Here is a 16,522-nt window from a genome sequence, read left to right on the forward strand (position 1 = left end):
TACGATGTGATGGACAGCGCTGAGTCGGTTCCTCACCCGGCTTCCAATGTAAAGGTCCTCACCTCCCTCGGTGACTCCAGCTGAGCCCTGTGGGTCAGTGACCAGCAGTTAGCTCGCTTGTTCCCACAGCTGCCGGAAAAGCAATTGTTAAATCCTCACAAAGAGCATGATACAAGCCCATCTGTGTTTAGCATCGGCCTGGGGGGTGCAAGGCAAAGGTTAGCCGAGAAGTGGGAGAGAGCGCTCTAAAGCTATTTGAGATTTGGGGGGGAGGGGTGTTGTTGCTGTTTTGTTTTTTTTTCTGACCATTCTTAAATAATTATGGGTTGGTGACTGGTTCCATTTAAAATCTTCACAGATGGCATTCGAGTTGCTGCCTCCACGGGAATAGACCTCCTCCTCCTCGATGACTTTAAGCTTGTCATTAACGACTTAACATACCACGTACGGCCACCAAAGAGAGGTAAAACAAAACAAACAAAAAAAACCAACCTTAGTAACATGTTGGAAATGTGGGAAGGTCTTTGGGAAGACCTTAGTTTTTCCATGAGTCACCCTGAGAACCAGACAACATGTGGTCTTCACACGTTTTGTACAGCAAGCCTGGCTTGCACCTCCATACTGGATGAGTTACCATTCCATCTCACTTACCTGAATATCCTTACCGTAATCTCCTTCCCGACACAGTGTTTTCTCTCTTTAAAACCTTTTTTATTATTATATGTGCGTGTGTGTGTGTGTGTGTGTGTGTGTGTGTGTGTGTGTGTGTGTGTGTGCGTGCGCGCGCGCGTGCGCACACACCATAGCACACTTGTGGAGGTCAGAGAACAACTTTCTTTCCCTCCATCATGAAGCCCCTCAACTTGAACTCAGGTCTCAGGCTTGGCAGCAGGCACCTTTACCGACTGAACCAACTCAGCAGCCTTTGGTTTTCCATGCAGATGATTTCTTCTGGCTTACAGTTCCAAAGGAACACATCCAACATGGCAGGGCCACATTCTTATATATTAAACTAAGATGAAGGAAACCTTTTTATGTTTAAATCAAGGATTTCTCTGATCTATTGCACACTGTACTAGGGATTAGTCATTTTGTTTCTTCAATGGTTTACGTTCAGCTGTCTGAAGTCACTTGTGCGGATGGGACTTGGCTTCCAGTGGGGTTAGTAAATCCAATGGAGTCGTAAATATAAACTGTATTTGATACACTGACTTACAAAGATTATGTCATTTTCTTGCTTGCTTGCTTCTTTTTTTGGTTTTTCAAAACAGGGTTTCTCTGTGCAGCCCTGGCTGTCCTAGAACTCACTCTGTAGACCAGGCTGGCCTCTGACTCAGAGATCTGCCTGCTTCTGCCTCCCGAGTGCTGGGATTAAAGGTGTGCACCACCACTGCCCAGCAAAGATTATGTCTTAGTTTAGTTTATCTTAAGTGTATCCAGAACTTAATCACATCAAATATGATGGAACAGAATCATCTCACAAAAAGCCCGCTTAGTTATAAATCTCTGATAATCTCATGTACAATACACGACGGGGTATTTTTTAGACATATTTGGATGCACACATGTAAAACACAACACCCCAAGCAGAAACACTAGCAGCACATGCAGCTCACGATAGGTTAGGGTTGGTTATCTCCGTGATCACATGGCTGGCTGGAAGCAGCAGTGGGCACTCTCTGCCAGACATCACTAGCATGAAAAAAGATCGGATCTCAAAATGGGAACCATGGTTCCTGTGCAGTGCCTTCCCGCCACTATAAAAATCACCATGTTCTGAGTCCAGGGCCTTCTGAAATCCTTAGAATTGCCAACATATGCATACTTACTTCTGTGGGGGGGAAAAAGTGAAGTGCCCAACTTTGGTGCACATTTTAAGAGGGCATCCAAATACTCAGTAGTCAAGGCGGTATTTTAATGGTCTCTGTTATACACACACATACATAAAATGCATGCCGCAGTATTACTGGTCTTCCTTTTCATCCCAGACTCCAAGGCAGCTTCTGGACCGTTTTCCCTCTGCCCTGAGATTCCTTGTCGTTTTCTGCTAATGCCCCTTCCACAATCAGGACCCCCTGCACTAACGTCCTAGGACATCTCTTTTTAGTCCTGCTCTTAAGAATTGGATCTAAGCCAAATACAGTGGCGCACGCCTTTAATTCCAGCCCTCGGGAGGCAGAGCCAGGCAGGTCTCTGAGTTCCAGGACAGCCAGGGCAACACAGAGAGATCCCGTCTCAGAAAAAAAAAAAAAAAGAATTGGATTCAATGGGCTGGAGAGATGGATCCGTTAAGAGCACTTGCTACTCTTGAAGACCCAGGTTCGGTTCCCTGTCCCCACACCAGGCAGCTCACAGTTGTATGTGACTCCAGTTCCAGGGAATCCAACACCCATGGCCTCCACAACATAATACACACATACATACAAATTTAAATAAATAAGTACACTTGAAAAAGAATTGGCTCTATCATAGAAACAGTTCAGAGTGAAAGCCTGAGTAAACACCCCCAGACATCCATCCATTAGTCCACATCGGCCTTCCCACCACACACCTGCCCCCACCCCCACATGATGCCTTTTTCCCTGTTCCTTCCTCTCCTCCATCTTCTCATGTTAAAATCATCACATCAGCCGGGCGGTGGTGGTGCACGCCTTTAATCCCAGCACTCGGGAGGCAGAGGCAGGCGAATCTCTGTGAGTTCGAGGCCAGCCTGGTCTACAGCACGAGATCCAGGAAAGGCGCAAAGCTACACAGAGAAACCCTGTCTCGAAAAACCAAAAAAAAAAAAAAAAAAAAAAAAAATCATCACATCAGCTCATCCATGGCACCCTAAAACATCCTATTTATTCTTTCTCTGGCTCCAAACCAACCAGAAGTGATTAACCTCTGGACTCTTGCTTACTCTTTTTCTCTGTAAATGCTCTCTGAGAGGACAGGCACTGTGACTCAGGATCATTCTGTGTTGAAGGAATTAAATAGCTCAAACAAGGAGCATTTTGATTTTTCGGAGGCCAGATTCTCTTGTCTAACAACAGAAAATGAATGAATGAATGAATGAATGAATGGTAACACTCGGGAAAGTAGATGAGAGTCTTCATATACAAGTGTGCAAACTAAGAGCTTTCATTTGAAGTGATGACTAATCCAGTGACTTCTCAGTGTTTTTCAAACAGAAAGAAAAGCTTTTGTTTCTTAAATAAGGCTGCTCTCAGACTGAGTTAGAAAAACTAAAGTTTTCATACGAGGATTATGTTTGATTCACAGGTGATTTTTTTATCTTTTTCTGTGTCTCAAAACTGTGCGATACCTGCCCAACTTTTCTAGAAGTAGATTGGGATATGAAATTTTCAGGGGTTAAGTGTCTAAAATTTATGGAGATAACTGTAACCCAAATGGTGGAGTTTGGCAATGTTCTTAAAGAATTTTTTGGTCATTTGAGTCAGTATCACTGTAGAGCCCCAACTGGCCTCAAATTATTAATCCAACCCCCCTCACCTCCCCACTACTGTGTGGAGTGTACGTGTGCACCACCATGTCTGGCTTCCTATGTAGTTTAAAGAACTGTGTGTGTGGTGGTGTATTGGGGCTTGTGAGAACTAAAAATACTCAGAATGTTGTATAAACTATGAGTTCACACGTAGCAGGCTCCAAGGACAGAGGATTCATTCATACCAAGTCCAGGATGGCCACATGCCATGTGTACATGGGACAACCTTGTGCCTAAGCCAGGGAAGCAAGAGGATCTTTATCCCAGGTTGGAACAAGGAGACAAGTCATAACAGGAAAGCTAGTGGCCAATTCTAGCTCATCTTTTTAATGGCCATGGCTGTTTGTCATTGAAGTCTCAAACAGAAACAAGACTATAGAAAGGAGCACAAAGGCCTGGAAAGTTACCATTCTCTTTTTCTTGGAAAAGAAGAAAATGTACCCCGTGTCACTAGAGGATATGATTTTCCCTGCTGAGAAGAATCATTTTGATTGGCATTACTGTAGCCAGCTCCCATTTAGCTATCTACGGGTTCTTCTTAGTGATGTGATTTGAGGAACGAGGTCGAAAGGCTAACTAACCAGTGAAAATGACTGCCTCATTAGAGACCCAGATAGCCAAGGCCTTCTCCAATTATGTTTGTGGATGACAAGACTTCCCATGGCTCATTATATTAGCATATCTCTCTGACATTATTATTATGCGACCCATGGTGTATTCAGAGATGTTGGTAAACATTGCCATTATTATTTTGTGTGTGTGTGTGTGTAAACCATGCATGATTTAACCCAAAGAACTATTGCTAAGCCATTAGCTAAAATTTTGATCTTCAGTGACGTCTCAGGATCAAGGGTTGGGGTTATTATTGTCACCTGTGCCTTGACAATACCTTAGAGCCATACATTCTTGTTAAAGCAACCTGACGAATAAATCGTAAACTCTGAGTCCACCAAAGCTTTACCAGTACATAAGCCAAAAGATAACTTTACTTTCAGACAGGTCTAGAATGGCACATCTCTGAGACCTATAACTTATCATTATCTGGCGTTTTTTTTTAATTGCTGTTAGAAGGCATTGTGGTAGCATGTTAGTTTGTTGTTATTATTGTTTAGAATAGATAATGCATTCATAAGGTTCAGCTCCCAAAGTCTAAAATAATTTACATAAAAATCACCTATTCCCCGGTCCCCAAATAGCCTTTATTGGCACATAAGCAAATATGTATACACGTTTTAGGCAAATGGTGACATAGTATCATACAAACTATTTGTATCATTTGTATCATGTCTCAGTGAAGCAGAGCCACATGAATATTATTTTAAAAAGATTTATGGTAGGAGCCTGGGAGAAAGTTAATCAGTAATATCCTTGCCTCACAGTTCTCTGAACACATGTAAAAAGAGTCTAGCATGGTGGCACATGTCTACCCAGTGCTGGGGAGGCAGAGACAGGCCAGTGAAAGACCTTGTCTCAAAGGTGGTGGTGATGTTCTGAGGACCACACCCAACATTACCCTTCAGCATCCACACACACATGCACACACATGTATGTCTTTGCCTGTCTCTGCCTCCCCAGCACATGAACATGCATGAGTACACAAATATACCCATAGACATGCATAAAAATATTCATGGGAGGAGAAAGACCTTTTACAAATTATAGCTATAGTTGGAGAAGAGAGGTCTGAAAGGGGGACCAGAGAAAAGTCAGAAAGTTTGAAGCTGTGGCACCATGGGGTAGCTCGTTAGGGAACCTGGAAATCCATGCACATCCAGATTTTAGTGGAGGCCTGCAATGAAGTGCTTTATTGTAGGTAGAGAGATTCTTCTGTGTTGTTAAATAGAATTTTCTGGCACAGGGCTTTGAGTTCAATCCCCAGGACCAAAAAAGAAAAATCTTCCTGCGATGTTAAAAATGTTACATTTTTGTCCTGTCGAATGTAGTAGCCATAAGTAAATCGACCCTAACTGGAGAACTGAATTTTTCAGGTAATTTAAATTTAGCCAATGGAAAGTTACAGAACTGTCAGTCAGAAGATTAAAAACAACAACAACAGGAGTTGAATAAGTTCAAGTGGGGTGACCATCACTAATAACAATGTATTGTACTGTTGAATACCACTGAGTAGATTTTTGTATTCTCATTACAAAAAAAAGTATGTGACATAATAAATATATGTATTTAGCCATTTCACAGTGAATGAATACATATTTCAAAATAACGTATTGATGGTAAATATATATATACTTTTAAGATAGTTAAAAATAAACAGAAGCATGTGGTTAGTGGTTCCCATATTGAACAGGCCATTTTTAGAAGTCTGCATCTGGTTCTAGGTCTAGATTTGCCATTAATCAACAAATGCTACCGATGAGAGGTCGCCCGACACAGTGGGAGGGAGCAGATGCAGTTGGTCTGTCAGCAGGCATCTCTGCATCTGCCCGACTCCCAACCTCAGCACCCTTCAAGACGTGATGCTGTCTTCCTCCTTCCAAAATCTCACCTTGATTTCCCTTTTGCTTAGCCCTGACTCAGAGCCACTCAGAGGAAGGTATTCTTGGAAGCATACTACGGTCTCACACATTGACTGGGTATAAAAACTAACTAAACCGCTTCTCTTACCTCGTAGGAGGCTATGACGACCTCACCATGCCAGTTCGTGAGGAATGCCTCCTCCTCTTCCACAGTTTTGGGCTGTGTTTGTTTGGATGAGTCTTCCCACCACCTCACTGCTTGTTTTATGACTTACTGGCAGAGCCTGATGATATCTTGATCTTTTGCCACAGTTTACATGAAGCATTAAACACATATCATGAAAGATGTAGATGTATGTATGTCAGGAAAATATGTAGGACTGTTGTGATAGAGGGAGTGTGGATCTGAAGTTAAATTTTAAAGAAGAAAAATATTAAAAAATAGCTTACAAGTATTCTTATGCCTGTGAAATGAGACACAGAACCTTCTAACTGCAACATCAACCTAGAAGAGAAAAAAAACAATTATGTACTGCCTCAGTGAACACAGGAAGACTGATACAAAAAATAAGTTTCGTAGGCACAAAGGTGCTTGCCTGAGCTTCCAGCTCAGGAGACAGAGGCAGGAGGATTGTGAGATGAATACAAGGCCAGCCTGAGCTACATAACAAGACACTGTCTCTTAATCAGTTAACTAATTAATTAAATCTACACAGTGGAACCCATGGCCTGAAGGTTATCTTTCTAAACTAACACATTTTAAATGATTTTCTAATAGAAATTTCCTTTATTGTAAAACAAATGTCAACCTTATTTCCAAATGCTGTGATAAAACATCATGACTAAGGCAGCTTAGAGAAGGGTTTGTTTGGGCTTATGGTTCCAGAGGAATAAGAGTTCATGATCATCATGGCAGGGAGCATGGCGGCAGGCAGGCAGGCATGGCGCTGGAGCAGCAGCTGGGAGCTCACATCTTGATCCAAAGGCAGGAGGCAGAGGCCACATGGCTGGGGGCTTTTGAAGCCTCAAAGCCTCCCCCTCATGACACACCTCCTCCAACAAGGCCACACCTAATCCTTCCCAAACAGTTCCACCAGCTGGGGACCAAGCATTCAAACATGGCCTATGGGCGCCATTCTCATCCAAGCCTCCACAGCATAGGATACTATTTGGGAGAGAATTTCGTTAACCATGGGAAACATATCAACTTCAGGATTTACCTCTTCAAAAGAGAACTGAGTTGCAGGGGCAGTATTAGGAGGTTTCATTTTACCTCAGCTCCTGACCTTGGAGTCGGGAGCTGGGGGGTCCACCAATGTTCTAGATGGAGGAAATGCCCTCTAGAATGCATTTGTGTGGTAAGGCTATGTTCCAATGTGAGCTTGCAGCCTTGCTGCGATAGGATCCTGTTCTCATGGACGACTTCTAGAACCCACAGTGCTCTTGTTTCTGTTGTCATTGATCCCAGACACATTTACTGAAGCTCTAGAAGATTCCATGTTGGACGTTTTACCACATGAACCCTTCTCCAATCCACTTCCCTGCCTTCCATGGATTTCTTCATTGATTAACTTTTTGTGATAACTATACTGGAGGCTATTGGAAACAGATTGTTCATGTTCCCGGAGCCAAATTTTGATTTGGGAAAGGACTGATCAGGGCTTGGAATGTAGCTGAATTTTCATTAGAGCCTCAAAACACATTTTAGAGTTTTGAAGACACCTGCTGCCCATAAAGAAGATAGTGAATTGAAGAATTTAATCTTTCACCTTTTCGATCATTTTCATAACCCTTTATAGCATGATATTGAGGCCCAGACAGCTATTCTTGGCTAAACAAGATAGAATAGAAGTTGGCTGGTATGCTGGGGGAGGTGTATAGTGTTAAGATTACTACAGTCTTGGTGTTTTTTATTTCATTTTATTTTTTGCCTTTAGCTTTGCAAATTTGATATATGTATATGTAAGTATATGTTTTCCTCAGAAGTGTCTAAGTGGGGAAAACATCAACAAAAAAATGTCAAGACCACAGTAAATTACAGACCAACCGTTTAATAAAGAATCATAATGAAGCTGACCCTGACCCCCCGACTGGCTTTGAACTTGTGTCCTAAGTTTTTTGTGTCTGTCTGTTGGTATTACTGTTTTTTAGGTCTGGGGAATCAGGCCTAGGCACTGGTGTGCTAGACAAGCTCCCCAGCCACACCCAGCACTGGGGGTAACCCTTCCCATTTCCCTTGGCCCTGGCTATATTTATAGTACTTGGACTTCCAAGAATAAAATACTAGGTATTGATTTCAAAGTTTTTTGAGTCACCCTCCTGTGATTTTTATTTCCTTCATTTATAGACTGATATTTTAAAACTGTTATTCAGTTTAATGCTGAAGGACTCCCATAATGGATGGACCTACCTCATGGCCTTGCCATTGTCTCATAGATCTAGGAATAACAATTCTTCATTTAAGGTGTTCAATTTTTATTACCTTTTTAGTTATGTAGGTGTGCACGTGCATGTACTTTGAGTGTGTGCATGTGTGCACACTTGTGCACATGTGGAGGTCAGAGGACAACTTGTGGGAGTTGGTTCTTTCCTTCCACCATGTTGTTCCCTGGGATTGAACTCGGGTCATCGGGCTTGGCGGCAGGCACCGTCACCCACTGAGCCATCTCCTGGCTAAGATGTTGTTGTTTCATTTATGTATTTATTTTATCTGTTTGTTTTTATTCTTCTCTCATACAGTATATTCTCCACCACAGTTCTGAACCTCTTTCTTTCAGACCTCCTAAGCCATGAAAACGCGGAAACCCTGAACGATGTGAAGACGCTGGTCCAGCAGCTCTACACCACGCTGTGCATCGAGCAGCATCAGCTCAACAAGGAGCGGGAGCTGGTGGAGAGGTTGGAGAACCTCAAGCAGCAGCTGGCCCCCCTGGAGAAGGTGCGGAGCCCCTCAGGCTGCTCCCTCGATGCCCTGTGTGTCAGCCCCCCAACCCCCAAGGCATGGGCTTCTGTGTCTCACTTTGATATACTCGAGTCTGCTTATTCAAGTTGGTCCCTTAGCTTATTGGTCTGAACCATTCAAAAAATTCCAGTCAGAGCCAAAAGAGGACTTAAAAGGGAGTTGTCTGGAACCTTGGCACTAGACCAAGATTCCAGAGATCCATTTGTACCTCCCCCACTGCTAATACAAAGACTAGAGTGACTGCTGACCAGGAGAGCTTCTGAATGTAGTGGATACCAGCTCATGAATGAAGAGTGTACAGAACACGATTGTGTAAACCTAATTCACTGTAGAAAATATCCGTGCAACAGAAAGTAAAAGGAGTGTCGATATGATCCAGGTTTTTTTATTCTATTTGTTTATTTATGTGTGACTGTGTGGGCATGCACATGCCACGGCGAGCACATGTGGAGAGCAGAGGACGATGTGCAGGAGTCGGTTTTTCTCCTTCTGCAGTGTGGGTCCCAGGGATTGAACTCAGGTCATCAGCTTTGCTGGCAAGCACCCTTCCCACTGAGCCACCTCACTGACCATTATGACCCAAGTTTTAATGTATTATTCATATACATTATTCATATGATGTATTATTCATATACCATTATTCATATTCATGTGCACGCTTATACACAAAGAATAATCAGAAGGAATATAATAACCTCATGCAGGCCCATGATTGACTTTTCTCCTTTACGTTTTTAGAATATTGTATCGTGAACATGTTACCCTGAATCTTTAAGATATTGCAGGTGCAGCCATTGCTCACTTAATGATGGGGATACATCCTGAGAAATGTCTCTAAGAGACTTCATCATGAGAACCTCACAGTGTATTTGTGTAGACCTAGGTGGTCTAGGTCTTTGCTCTCAGCATGACCTCTTGATATAGTCAGAAACTTGGTGACCCTGCATGTATGAGGCTTGTGTAACCATCTCAAGAATGACAATAGAAAGTATAGTTTAGACAGTACTTTGCCCAGTAGCATAGCTGTTCATTGCCTTCAAGAATCATACCACTCTCTCCTGCACTAACAGTACAGTGGACTTCCGTACGCCAGCATTGCCACAAACACATGAATCATACACTGTTCTGTGGGTGCATGTCATATGTGCAGCCCCTCACTGACCAAACCGTGTTGTGTGACATGTATGTTTTCATTTTAAGAGGCTAGATAATTGGGATTGGAGAAAGGAATAAGTCCTGTCAATGGTGTGCCTTTGCTCTCCTAAGGACAGTTGTTACCATGTGTTATTATCTACCATGCACCATGTTCAGCCTCTAGAACTACTCGATAAGAAAGCTAATGGGACCCTACAGATCTCATCCTGAACGCATTTGCTCAGAATCCGCAGTCTGTGCTGACTCCTTCTCTTGTTCTGCCCTGGGATAAATTTGAACTAAAACTGATAATAGATGGAGTCTGACACACCAGTAAGAGGACATGGCAGCTTTCATTCACCTCTTTCAAAAGTTAGCCTTGCCGTCGGATGAAGAGCTGTTGAAACTCACACTCTTATTTCCACAAGCCTCTAGGGTAAAACTTTCAGAAAGCACACAGAATTCTTAGTTGTCCCTGTAGACGTGTTCGGTGAACTCTACCACTGTTATTTAGGAGGCAGGTTACAATTGTTGGAATTGACTCCAGCTTGTTGATAAGCCCCGTTCCATTTGTGGACATAGAGCAGTTTAAAAGAGTTGTACGTTGTTTCCAAAGCAAGTGCCTAAAGGTTGTCCATGTGTGCCTGCTAGGTACGAATTGAAATCAGCAGGAAAGCAGAGAAGAGGACGACTTTGGTGCTATGGGGTGGCCTGGCCTACATGGCCACACAGTTTGGCATTTTGGCCCGGCTTACCTGGTGGGAATACTCCTGGGACATCATGGAGCCGGTCACCTATTTCATCACCTATGGAAGTGCCATGGCCATGTACGCATACTTCGTGATGACGCGCCAGGTAAGGACCCCTCTCCAGGTCTCTTTTTACAAACCAGGAATGGAGTTTTCAAGGCCAGTTCTCAGTTACGTGCTGGTAATGTTGTAGGTGCTAAAGATGGAGAGGGATGTGTATGACACGGCCTTGGCCACTATGAATCCTGTGCATAGATGCTTCTAGAATTAACATTGTAATAAGATGAGTGAGAACAGAAGGGTGTGCCACCATAAGGGGTGCATTCACCTTTTTGTTTGATATTTATTTATAATGCTGTTTTTACAATACAAATGTTTTTACAAGCTCAAACCCAGGGCCTCATACACACTAGCTCTCACACTAATCTACATCTCCAGCCGTAATGGCTTGACTTCCTATATATTTATGTAAATATTTTATGTATAAATATATGCCACCCAACTTTTCATTGAATTTTTAGAATGGAAATTCCTTATAATTAACTGAATGCATAAACTAGACTCTAAGCTACTTCTGTGTATGTTCAAGGATGTTTTGATCCACAAAAGAAAGGTGAACAGTAAGAACTAGGTCACTTTATCCTCAGTCTATTTATCAACCAAGGCCACCTTAGTGAATACTAGTATCTAAAACCAGTTTTTGTTTGTGTTGGTTCAAGTGTCATGGAAATCCATAGTGACATTTTGAGAAGTATGATGGATTATGCCTTTTTTTTTAGTGCGGTGCCAGTGATGGAACCCAGGGCCTCTCATATGCTAGACACGCTCCACCACGGAGCCCCGTCAGCACCTGTCACTATGTCTGCCATACTGGATCTAACCAGCGTTGCCTTGAAAAAGAAACAGTCGGAGCGGTGGAGACCCACAGACTCCCCACATTCTCTTTGTGTCTAAAGCAGGCTAAGGGCTGCTTCAGGAAGTTTTACATGGCTTCTTTTGAACTAGGCATTTCCCTCCTGTTGTTAGATCTGTGATCATGGACCCAGGCATGTGTGGAGGAGCAAAATTTTATGTAACCTTTCTTGGCCTCCCAAGCATGCCCGGTAGAGAAGGGGAAAGTGAAGAGTCCATGTTCTCTGAATGCACACCCAGGGTCTGCTGTGATCCTGTCACTCATAGCAGTCCTGAGTGAACAGAACGAGCAACCATCTCATCCTACCCAGCTGCCTCTCTGGGTGCAGCCTGCCTCAGTTTCCCTCTTCCTCCTCCCCAGCCTGGGCTTTCATAACTGATGGCTGTCCATCCTTAAATGTCTCTCAGCTCAGTGTTCGCACTGTGTTCTAGTCCCCCAAGATGCCCTCCATGGCCCCCTACCCCATTCCTCTCCTCACAGCATTCTTCGCTCTGGAAAGTTCTCCCTGCTCCTTTCTATCTGTCCTATTTCAAGGTTTACTTAAATCCCCACCTTTCATGAGCTTTTGATCATTTTCCTGAAGCTCAGTATCTTCCTTTCCTCTTGAATCACTGCAGTGTATTAGTCTCTCATTTTTCTTGCCCTGTGCTGTCTCATAATTATTTATTCAGTGTCTTTTCCTTCAAAGGAGACTATAATATCTTTATGTGGATTTTTATTATTATTATTATTATTACTATTACTATTATTAGTGGAAGGGTGTGGTTTGTTTGCTCTGGGGACAGGCTCTCACTTTGTTGTTTTTTGGTTTTTGGTTTTTTTTTTTAATGCCGAATGCCATTTATTGAAGGAGGGAGGAGGTCTTAAATACAGGCTTACAAAACAATGAGAGAACCCCGGAGGGCAGAAGTTTACTACCGATGTTTTACAATCTTGCATCTAAGCTGTTAACGTCCATTATGCAGGATACACAGACAAGGAACTTCCCTTAAGCATTCAGGAGGGTGAAACCCGGGAGAGAATTAGCATAGGGAGGATATCAAGGTCAAGGTCAGCAAGCAAGGCAACAGTTACCCAAAACAGGGGCCAGGGCCCTGCAAGTCCCCCTTTTACTAATAAATGAGCTTCTGACTTAGGTTGTGTGGGATGGCAGCAGGTCACCTTACCCATCATGGAGACACCTGCCCAGGCCACACAGGCACTCTGTCTTAGGTTGAGTGCCCCCCAGGAATTACCCGTTTCTGAATACTCATTATCATACAGGCTCAATCGTGTGTGAGCTGCAGAGTTAACTGCTGCCAAAGATCTCAAAGTGGCGATGGGCTTGCAATCTGTGTGTTCGACACAGAAAAGACCAACAGAAGTCCTAACCCACCCATAACCAGTAGGTTAAAGGCAACTGAGCCATTCCCTTCCTTAATGAGCCTTACTGCAAATTGGAGTCCTTGTAAGATGGTATCCCAAAAGCAAATAGAACCTGAGTTTATAAATTTATAATTTTCAAAGCCAATCGAGATGTATATAACTATTGAATTAAATTGATCATACCCAATAGAATGAAAGATTAACTGTGGTAGCTACTTTTGCTGCCAGAGTCTCCACTGTGCTAGCTGCAGTAAGCAATTATGAAATGGTAATCCCAGAAACAGTACAGGCTCTCACTTTGTAATTCAGTGTAGTCTGAAGTTTGAGATCTTCCTGTCTAGACCTTAGGTGCTGAGGTTGCAAATGTGCTCTAGCACACCTGCTCAGACAGGACATCGTTCACATTTTACTCCCTGACCCTGTGACCCTGTACCTTATAGCTCAAGGACTGAATAAAAGGAACAAATGAAATAAATGAGTCATGCCTTTAGGCACATACAAGAACCTCTCCAGTTATACCTTGAATTCAGAAACTGTTTGTGATATATTCTTACCAGTCAGTCAAATTAAAAAAAAAAAAACAACAGCATTTCCCTATGGACTTTGCATCTCTTCAATTATGAAAAGATTAAGTTTCCCTTCTCACATCTGTGAAAACATCCATACACCTTTCCTCGAGGTGAATTGCATGTCATACATTTTACATCTAATAGCATAAATATACATCCCCTCATGTATTTAGTCCCAATTCTATAAGTACATATCCATTCTACAGATGAGGAAGTAAGGCTCATTAGGATAAGAGTTACATGTTGAAAACAGTAGGTTCGGGAACTGAACCCAACTGTGTTCTGCCCCCAAGCTTCTCTTTCCTGTAAATTACCATGTTCCCTCTGCTGACTTTGTTCATGTATAGTTATTTCTGAAAACAAAATAATCTGGATCTAGAATAATAGTAGAAGTATTGAAGAGACTAGGAATGTGTCACACGCCTATATTCTAGTACTTGGATACCAGAGGCATCTGATCTACATAGAAAATTCTAGGCCAGCTTGAGCTGGGAAGGCTGGGCTGGGGGAGGGGGAGGTGATTACTGCCACAGAGAGCTCCTCTTTGTACATATTCATTGGGGCTCCACATTAATGCAGTGCTAGTCTGGAACACAGTGGCATCACTTTCTACATTACTGTGTAGTTGTAGCTTTAGAATTGTGTCCTTCCTGTGTTAGATGAGCACTGAACTTGCAGAATACTGTTACTGCCCCCAAGTGACAAGTTGTGGCATAGCAATAGTAAACAATTTAGTCACACCTCTGACCAGAAGCATCAGCTGAATTAAATGTACATAACTTCTTATGCTAAATATTGGTGTGCCTAACTACCATCTCTAATGAACACCATGAGCAACATCTAAATTCTTCTGAATTGTTACAATGATATGCTACATTCGTTCCCAACCTAAAGAATCTGTACGACGGACGGCAAAGTCCTTGAAATAATAAAGTTCAGTGAATCCAGGCATGCTGGCCCATCTCAGCTTAGCAGTGGTAGAACAGATGACAGACACCACGATGTGGTCTACAGTATAATAGCACGAAGCAGTAAGAAATGAAAAGACTCTGGCGACCTAAGAACAATCAAATCCCAGCACAGTGGCAAGTATCTGCAGTCCCCTCTGCTAGGGAGGGTGAGACAGGAGGATGGCTTGAGCCCAGGATCCGTGCCTGCCCGAGAAACATATGTGAACTTGATCTCAAAACACAAAAGACAAGCAAACGTTTAAGAAATAACTAAATATGTACCACGGCATGTTGGTCTGTCCTTATGTATGCATGTTATGTTGAGTCTAATTAATGTTAATAATTAACCAACAGTTAATAAATGTCTTTAGAATACTACTAGTGAGGACTCATGGGCTAATTTCTCCTTTGTTTTGTAGGAATATGTTTATCCAGAAGCCAGAGACAGACAATACTTACTATTTTTCCATAAAGGAGCCAAAAAGTCACGTTTCGACCTAGAGAAATACAATCAACTCAAGGATGCAATTGCTCAGGTAAATTCTAGAAGAATTAAATGGATGCATCCCCATCTTAAACAGCATCATTATTATCCATAATCATGGTCCTTCAAATGGGCAGCCTGAAGGAGGAATCCAGCCACTGTATCCTGGGTAAAGGTGGTTAATCAAACCGTTAGCAATGGACACTTAGCTAGAAGGTTTGTTTTAAGGGGGTTGGTTTCTCATTAGGACTTTTTTCTGTTTGTTTGTTTTAAGGCAGTGTCTTGTGTGACCTGGGCTGTCCTTGAACTCAGTATATAGCAGTTAGGACGACTTGAACTTCTGATCCTCCTGCCTCCACCTTCCAAGTGCTGGGATCGATTATACATCAGGTTTATGAGATGCCTGGGATTGAGATCAGGGCCTCGAGCATGCTAGGCAAGCTCGGCCAGCTGACCTGCATCTCCAGCTGTTGCTGTGGTTGTTGTTGTTGTTTATGAGACATGTCTGGGTATGTGCCTTAGGCTGGCCTCTAACTCTGGTGATCCTCCTAGCTCAGTCTCTTGGGTACTGGTACTGGGTTGACACCAGTGTGCCACCACATCACCTCTAGTTTTCATACTTGAGTGGATGAAAAGATGACAAGGCCTAGCTATCCTGTTGACACCAACACTGACATTTTTAGAGCTATTTTTTTTTTCATTTTCAATTCTTCAGAATTGCCTGCTTTTCAATTAGAGTCATCTGGGTGTTTTTTATTTGCTTGTTTGTTTGGTGAGTTTTGTTTTCTCTTAATCGCTCTACAATAATTGATCCAAAGACTTCCCAACTAAATTGGACGGCAGCAACAGCACCAAAGTGAAAACCCCACAGCAAGTACCCTGGAGGTTGTTCTAGAAGATGCCTTTTAAAGCCGAGCGTATTTTCCAAGAAGCTGCACCTCTTTCAAATTCCTGCACTTCCTTCGATTTTGGCGAATAAATCCCTGTTTGTTTTCTCCATAGTCTAGTGATTTCAGAGGTTTTCAACAGTCCCCAAAAGGTCTTCCTTCCTCTGTAGTGCTTAGCTACCTGGTGTGTGTGTGTGCGTGTGTGTGTGTGTGTGTGTGTGTGTGTGTGTGTGTGTGTGTGTGTATGTGTGTGTGTGTGTGTGTGTGTGTTGATGAGGTTGTGTGTATTGATGAAGTTGTATGTGTTGATGAGGTTGTGTGTGTTGATGAAGTTGTGTGTGTTGATGAGGTTGTGTGTGTTGATAAGGTTGTGCTGTTAATAGGCGTAATCCACCTTCCCACCTTGGCCTAAGCACACGTTGCCTTCTGGTGCTGTATGTGGTCATTCTAAGCCAAGGGTAGTACTGGTCAGTCGTCTCTGGAGCCAATATAAATATAGGTGCATCAGCCCCGCCCACAGCTAATTAATACAATCCTTAAGGATGAGA

At 42.8% G+C, this 16,522-nt stretch overlaps 1 protein-coding gene across 2 annotated transcripts in view; it reads left to right on the top strand.

Moving 5' to 3' along the window:
* Positions 1-16,522, top strand: part of Mcu (mitochondrial calcium uniporter) — a 176,646-nt gene that overhangs the window by 157,609 nt on the left and 2,515 nt on the right. For both annotated transcript variants that reach the window (XM_052744934.1, XM_052744931.1), the window contains exons 4-7: positions 359-463; positions 8,739-8,899; positions 10,709-10,912; positions 15,023-15,139. In XM_052744934.1, coding sequence (XP_052600894.1) covers positions 359-463; positions 8,739-8,899; positions 10,709-10,912; positions 15,023-15,139 — 587 coding nt within the window. The remainder of the gene's footprint in view (positions 1-358; positions 464-8,738; positions 8,900-10,708; positions 10,913-15,022; positions 15,140-16,522) is intronic.

This window comes from Peromyscus californicus, unplaced genomic scaffold (genome assembly GCF_007827085.1).
Source record: "Peromyscus californicus insignis strain IS unplaced genomic scaffold, ASM782708v3 Scaffold_19__1_contigs__length_69161282, whole genome shotgun sequence".
Classification (NCBI taxonomy): Eukaryota; Metazoa; Chordata; class Mammalia; order Rodentia; family Cricetidae; genus Peromyscus; species Peromyscus californicus.